This window comes from Chiloscyllium plagiosum, chromosome 40, assembly GCF_004010195.1.
Source record: "Chiloscyllium plagiosum isolate BGI_BamShark_2017 chromosome 40, ASM401019v2, whole genome shotgun sequence".
NCBI classification, from domain to species: Eukaryota; Metazoa; Chordata; class Chondrichthyes; order Orectolobiformes; family Hemiscylliidae; genus Chiloscyllium; species Chiloscyllium plagiosum.
The window spans coordinates 19,288,170-19,296,143 of NC_057749.1; the positions used below are offsets into that span (position 1 = coordinate 19,288,170).

The 7,974-nt window shown below is 39.5% G+C and overlaps 1 protein-coding gene across 3 annotated transcripts in view; it reads left to right on the forward strand.

Annotated features, from left to right (window-relative positions):
- Positions 1 to 7,974, forward strand: part of man2c1 (mannosidase, alpha, class 2C, member 1) — a 128,813-nt gene that overhangs the window by 14,460 nt on the left and 106,379 nt on the right. For 2 of the 3 annotated variants that reach the window (XM_043680530.1, XM_043680528.1), the window contains exons 5-8: positions 586 to 763; positions 1,604 to 1,793; positions 5,397 to 5,503; positions 7,579 to 7,689. In XM_043680530.1, the coding sequence (XP_043536465.1) occupies positions 586 to 763; positions 1,604 to 1,793; positions 5,397 to 5,503; positions 7,579 to 7,689 (586 nt within the window). Of the gene's footprint in view, positions 1 to 541; positions 764 to 1,603; positions 1,794 to 5,396; positions 5,504 to 7,578; positions 7,690 to 7,974 lie in introns of all 3 variants that reach the window. The other variant, XM_043680529.1, reaches the window with a different exon arrangement.

The window sequence follows — 7,974 nt, forward strand, 5'->3', positions numbered from 1 at the left end:
ACACACACACACACACACACACACACTTTCTCTCGGTGTGTCTGATACTCTGTCTTTCTAATTCACTGACTTCCACTCTGTCTTTTTGCCTCTCTTTCTGCTGTTTCCCTATTTCTGTCCCTCTCTCTGCCAAAAGCTCCTGTTTCTCTTTTAGACATTAAAAAAATTACCATTATCTTAATACATTAAACATTCTGTAGAAAAGAATCTTTGTTATCCTGATTCCTCAGAGTAGGATATATTTTTAAAATGTATAATTTTACTACTACAGGTGAACTTTGGTCCCAGTCTTGGCACGAGTTGGATATAATCTCAGTTAGATACTGGTAGCGATTTTTTCCTATCAATTTGGTAAATGATTTTTTTGTTAATCATAACCAGGTTGTCTAAGGGAAGGAGATAGGAAAGTGGCTGGAGGTTATGTAATAGCAGGGTGAACTTCATGCTTGTTTGCAACCTGTGATTAGTTCATTTAGTAAATGATGTTCCATGGACATGTCTACAAGCTTCTCTCATGACTGTGATGCCTGTGTTTGTCCAGAGTTGCATTTATTGCAGACAGATGTATTTGCATACTCTCTGCAGCTTGGAGCTGTATGTGGAGCTGGCATGCAATGGATTGTTTGGAGCAGGGCAGGGCTCGATGATTTCAGCCCCGGATCCGAACCGCAATTTCACTCTCTACAAGGCTGAGCTGGTTGTCTTCAACAGAGACGTTCATGAGCTGCTGATTGACTTTGAGGTCCTCTCTGACATTGCAAAGGTACGGCTATATGGTAGTGTACTGACCTCCATTGGTGAGTCGAGACAACTCAAGCATTTTCTAAAAGGCAACAGTTATAGGAGCAGCAAGTACTACCACATAAAGTTTAAAACGGCTCTCTTTTCGAAGATATCTAGTCTGTAAATTTCTGCCCACCAAAGCCATTCTGATTTTTTGGGGCACAAATATACAAGTTTAGCAAGGTCTGTACTCTATCCACATAGGTCATGAGCTCCCATGCCCCTGAATTGGGTCCGCTGCATTGGAGGAGGCAAGAGGCCATTTTGGGATACGTGATCATTTAATTTTAAGATTAAAAATCTGTCCACTGGGAAGTGTGAACTGAACCAGTTTTTGTACAGAAATTCAAATCTTGCAGGATATTAAGTTCTTGCCCTCTGTTTAGGCAAGTACCACATTTTAATCCAGACCTTGACAGTGGTACATAACTTAAACTGATACTTCTAGTTTGGACTGAAATGGGGTTCCATTGTCATTAAGTCTTGGTTGAATCATTGTTGTATCTTTTTAATTCAATACGTTTCTTTTCCCCCAGTGATGAAGGCAAAACTAACCATGGTGTTAGCTGTGACTCACCTCTTAGTTAGAAGTTTGTGGGTTCACTTCCTGCTATGGAGATTTCAGCATGTAATCTAGTGTGACAACTCAGTGCAGTATTAATGGAGTGCTGCATTGCTAGAGATGCAGTCTTTTGGATAAGACATTAAACTAATTTCAGTGCATTCTGTAGACGTATTCGTGATTTTAGCTGTTACACATTATGAAGTTATAAAGCTTTTTGTACTACTTGTTCCCTCTTTTATCCTTAACTCCCTCTAGCACCTTGGCATTGAAAATCAGCATAGCTATCAAGCATTGTACACTGCCAATAAGATGGTGAATGCCTGTGATGTGGAAGACAGGAGCACATTTGCAGAAGTTCACAGATTGGCCAGTGATTTTCTTCAGCAAGAGAATGGCAAGAGTCAGCATACAGTGCATGCAATGGGACACTGCCACATTGATACAGGTCAGAAAAGATCAGCATATAGTCATGATTTGGAGATGCCAGTGTTGGACTGGGGTGTACAAAGTTAAAAATCACACAACACCAGGTTATAGTCCAACAGGTTTAATTGGAAGCACACTAGCTTTCGGAGCGACGCTCCTTCATCAGGTGATAGTGGAGAGCTCGATTGTAACACAGAATTTATAGCCAAAATTTGCAGTGTGATGTAACTGAAATTATACATTGAAAAGTTGATTGTCTGTTAAGTCTTTCATCTGTTAGAATACAGTGATAGTTTCACTTCTTTCATGTGTACATCACAAAACCTTTCTTTTAAAGTTGCATTCTCGGGAGCGTCGCTCTGAAAGCTAGTGTGCTTCCTATTAAACCTGTTGGACTATAACCTGGTGTTGTATGATTTTTAACAGCATATAGTCAGTCATTGAAAAGGAACTAGTGTTTACATTTCAGCCTCAATAAGGGTCTCTGCTCTCACAACGTATTTAATTGTTATCCCTCTATTTATAACCTTATAGTTACTGACATATATCCATAATTCAATGTACAGACCATTTAAACCCTTGGCTGCTCTACAGCTGCATTGCATCCAAAGTATTTAGTTCTGTATATGAATTATTTTGATTGCTTCAATTACATTACTAACTGAAAATACAGTTTACTGGTTCAGATGGTCCATATCGAAATAACATTATAGGACATCATTAACTTGAAAGGATGAAATAGCAAACAATAAGTTACGTTTATATAGCACCTTTTAACATGGATAAGGCTTTCAAGGATTTCCACAGAAACATCTTTGAACAAGATTTGTTTCCATATCAGAAAAGAAGGTATGTTTTCTCAAAAATGTCGATTCAAGGACCATTGTAAAAGTGTAAAACGAGCTTGAGGGAGGGCATCCCAGAGTCCAGAGCTTTCATTGCTGAGTGCACAGCCACCATTAGTAGAGCAACTAAAATAGGGAGTAAGCAAAAAGGTCAGTATTGGAGGAATTCAGGTATTTCAGCAGTTGTGAAGCTGGCGGATGTTTTAGAAGCAGGGACGGGCAAAGTTATGTAGGGATTTGAATTAAGGATGAAAATTTTAAATTTGTGGCATTGCTTAACCAAGAGCCAGTGCAGGATACCAAGCACAGTTTGAAAATACATACAGGTAGAAATGACTGCCAGTAGACTGGCAAAAAATCCAGTGTTGCAGTCTATCTTTAATCCATTGTCTGTAGTGTTATGAAGCTGTGGGTGTACTGTACCTTTAAGAGAATTAAAAGCTAGCAATGACCCCAGGACAAAGTGTTCTCAATAAGATAAAATGTAGCTAGGGTAGCTGGTTGCCTGAAAACGATAAAATAGATTTGAATTCTGCCAATCAGTTTAAATTATACTCTGAAAAATACCAAACTCCAATCCAGTTTGAGTTTAGTGCATTGACAATTTTAAAAGCCAATGACATGAACCGATGGTTTGGGGGTATAGGACTGGGGAAAATTGAACATTTGGGAGGAGAACTGCCAAGCCACCAGCATGTAAAAAGACTGCCCGAAATAAAGCTCTCGTAAAGGTATCTTTATCGATCAGTAACCTTTGAAGCAGAAATCCCGAAGAAGAAAAGAAGATTCAACATCTGATTGGCTTTTTGAAAAGTTAAATTTTGGTAGATCTTAATCGGGGAGTTTTATCGGACTAGTATTGTAGAATGGAAGGTTAAAGATAGGTTAGATTAAGGACTTGTAAATAGCTGTTAGTTAATTATTGTCTGTTATACTTTAAGAAATAAAGTTGTTAATTTTTACTTTTAACTAGTTCTTGGCCAATCGAACTTTCACCCATTACTGCACAGAATAAATCTTTTCTGTGTTGCTGCTTTTAAATTAAGCAGGAGAGTTTGCCCCATGTCGTAACAGTAGCCCATGTGTGTTGAATCTAGGCTGAGGGACTGTTGCATTGTCAATAGTGCTGTCCCTTGGATGAGATAATAAACCTAAGCCATGTCTGCCCTTTCAGAGGGAGATAGTGTTCGTGTATCAGATTTGAAAATGACCTGAGGAGCTCCCCTGGTGTCCCGGCTAATATACATCTCTTGGCCAATATCTAAAATTAGATTCTCTGCTCTTTATTGCAAAACTCTTTGTGGATCCTAGTGTGTGTAATTGGGAGGCAAGTTTCCTACAACACTTACTATGCTTCAGATTACTTCTTTAGCTACGACATTGTTTTTAGATGACTGTTAATTGTGAAAGGTGCTACATTAATGCAAGTTTCTTTCGAAGTATAGATCTTCCAACCACTTTGCAAAAATATTCGTCATTATAAAATCTTGATCTGGTGCACTCAGTGTGGTGCAGGGACACCCACAGTGCAATTTGGGGAGGGATTTCCAGGATTTTGACCCAGTGATAGTGAAGAAACAGTGATATATTTTCAAGTTAGGATGGCATATGTGTTGGAGGTGAACTTGCGGGTGGTGATGTCCCTGTATATCTGCTGCCCTTGACCTTCTAGGTATTGGAAGTTGCAAGTTTGAAAGGTGATGTTAAGAAGTATATTTTGTAAGTGATACATATTGCTGCCACTCTGCATTGGTGGTATCACCTGCAAGATCACCTTGCTGCAATAAAGAGCAACTCTGTAAATATACAGTTAGTTTTGCTGAATTGAATCTTATTGTGTTTCTTCAGTGTTATAGGAATTGATTGTGTTTCTAAGTGAAAATATGAAACAAATGATCACAAGGTGGCATCCTAGTTTGCTTCTCCTGATTTTTAAAAATTTTCATTGAGGTCTGTGAATGTATAACTTCGGGAAGATGTGAAATAGCTGCTGAGTCATTATGATTCCCCCTTAAAATTTAACTCATAGAATCTTATAGCACGGAGGAAAGCCATTTGGCCCATCATTCTGGTGCCCGAGGGCCTCTTCAAGAGAATAAATAAATAAATTGGCAGCTCTGTATCCTTTTCTTCCTTCTTCTCATCATAGAGACTTAAGAAATTCACAGACCGGAAAAGGTCCTTCAGTCCATTGTCCCTGTCGGTGAAAAATGACCACCTTACTACTCTAATGCCATTTTCCAGCACTTGGCCCATTACCTCGTATGTCTTGGTTTTGTAAGTGCACCTCTAAATACTATGAGGCATTCTGCCTTGACCACCCTTACAGGCAGTGAGTTACAGTTTCCGGATATCGGTAGTATATCAGATTTGACTATGTGCGCTTGAATACAGAAGATGAAAGGGTGTTTATTAAGGTAATGAGTTGGATAAAGGAAAACTGTTTCCTTTGTGGAGGAATTTAGAGCAAGAGGGATGCAATCTTAAGGTTAGAGCCAGGTCAATCGGTTGCGATGTAAGGGAGCACTTATTTAGATAAATGAAATTGGAACATTCCCCTAAAAGGTTTTGGACTTGGGACCAATTGAAATTTTCAGAAAGGATGGATATTTGTTAGGTAAGGACATTATTGGATATAGGTATGGAAAATAGTGTAAATGGTCTTACAGGTCATCCCTAAACTAGTTGAATGGAAAAGGGGATGAAAGGACTGCTACTTGTTTCTGGGTGCTCTGTGTGATTGGACTTAGTATTTTAATGTTTTTTTTATTTAACAGCTTGGCTGTGGCCTTACGAGGAGACTATTCGAAAATGTGCTCGGAGCTGGGTATCTGTACTTCGCCTCATGGAGAAAAACCCAAGCTTTATCTTTACTTGCTCTCAGGTGAGATGTGTGGTGATGTAATTTGAATTTTGCAGTTTTGTCTTCTATGCGCGTATGCATGTGCACAGACGTACACAATCAGTCAGGAGTGCAGGTCTCCTCATTATCCCCTCGTAACTGCTCTGTAATCACCAAAATGCAAGTTCAAAAGTGTGGAATTAGTTTGATGGTTCTCTGATTTTTTTTTTTCCAATTTTGTTTTCAGAACGAAAGAACAACTTCAATCAGATTTAATCATAGCCCTAGGCTGATGTTGAAGCATATGTAACTCTTTCATCCATTTGTTTAGATTTGGTGAGGATGTTCTGTAGGTTCATAGAATTAGCTTAGATGGCGAAAGGGGTACAAAGAAAGAGTTAAAGATCGAGTATCTGAATGTACAGAACATTCACAACAAAAAATGGTTGACTTATTAGCACAGCAAGAAATAAATATATGACCTGATAGCCATTACAGAGACATGGTTGCAAAGTGACTAAGGCTAGGACTTGACTGTTGAAAAAAGTTGATGCAAGGGAATGATGGTAGGGTAGCTCTGTTAATTAAGGACATAATTAGTACAATAGTGAAAGATAACCATAGCTTGAAAGAGCGAAATATTGAATCAGTGTGAGTAGAGATAAACAAAAGGAAAGGTAAGAGGTCAGTTGTGGGAATAGACTATAGGTCCCTAACAGTAATTACAATGTAGGACAGAGCGGACAGGGATAAATAAATGAGATCTTGAAGAAAGATGTTATCAATAATCTTTGGTCACCATTCCTGGGTATGACCTCTCCTCCTGACAGGACAGATCCACTAGAAATAGCAACACAATGATTTACAGTCAGGAGGGAGCTACCCTGGGAGTCATCAATGTTGATTCTGGACTCCATAAAGTCTCATGGCATTGGGTCCATCATGTTCTCCTGCATGTTGAATACCATATGGAGGATGTACTAAGGGTGACAGTGGTGCAGAATGTATTCTCAGTTGGGACTTTATTGTCCATCTCTAAGAGTGGACTGGCAGCACCACTTGAATTCTCAAGGGGTTAGCTACTAACCTAATCTGCAGCAAGTCATGAGAGAACCAACAAAAAGAAAAAAAGCTGCTTAATCTCATCAATTTGCTGTTGCAGATGCATTTGTCCATGACTGCAGTAGTGCACAATCATTGTGAAAAGCTAACCCTATCTTCATATTAGAGTTATCCTTCTTCCTGCTGTGTGACAGTATTACTGTGCTGAATGCTATACAAACTCAAGATAGGGTATCCATTGAGGTGCTGTGGGCCATCAGTCTCAGCAGAATTATATTCAAACACAATCTGTAATCTTAAGGCCCAGCGTATACCCATTCTACTGTTACCATCAAGCCAGGGGATCAACTCTGGCTCAACAAAGTGTGCAGGCAAGCAACAAGAGCAATACCAGGCATACCTCAAAATAAAATGTCAGTTTGGTGTTTGTGTTCTGGCAGTGAGTGTGTCCACTTTAGTTTCTGATGGTTTAAAACCTCTCACCTTTTTTCAAAGTACAGTGTATTTGTTTTATTAGTATTGATTATACTTTCTGTTACTGTGACTGAGCTCAGCCTGAATATTGCACATGGCAGCATGCGATAAACTACAGTATTCCTACCTAGCCGATCATTGTTGGCTCTCCCTCAATTTGAGGATGATGTCTGTTCAGGGCCGTGAGTTGATGTCACAGCTGTGCACAGGCTGAACAGTCTGAGCTTGAAATGTATCATTGGGCTCAAAAGGACACAGTACTTTAGAACAGGAATTGGCTATGTGGTCCTTCAGGACTGCTTCTCTTTTTCTCTACTGCCTTTTTGCCTTATCATTAAGGTGTTTAGACTTGCCCACAAATCATGATTTATAGAATTCTTCAAATTGGCATCTTCACAAATTCAGCAAAATATATTTGAGGCAATGCGCAAATAGGAGCACTCTAGCTTGAGAGAATGTGAAAGTTAGTATATAAATGTAAATTCTTTCTTTTGTCATTATACCTTGGATTTAAGTGCTTAAAGTGTTCAGTGATAGAGGATGAGTATGATCTATTATCATTTCCTTTCACTTTCCAACAGGCACAGCAGTTGGAGTGGGTAAAGAGCTGGTATCCAGGTTTGTTCACACAAATCCAGGAGTTCGCTGAGAAGGGGCAGTTTGTCATAGTGGGAGGTACCTGGGTGGAAATGGTAAAGTATCAGATCTTTTGATTTGAAAAGCACTGCATGCCCCTGCCTAGCCACGTGACACTAAATGTCACATTGCCTCCAGTGGTAATCCCAAATCAGAAGTTTAGAGGTTATTTTTCCTATTCCCAGGTTTGACAGCATAGATAGGCTGACATTCTGGATCAGTGGTGCTGGAAGAGCACAGCAATTCAGGCAGCATTCAACGAGCAGCGAAATCGACGTTTCGGGCAAAAGCCCTTCATCAGGAATAAAGGCAGAGAGCCTGAAACGTGGAGAGATAAGCTA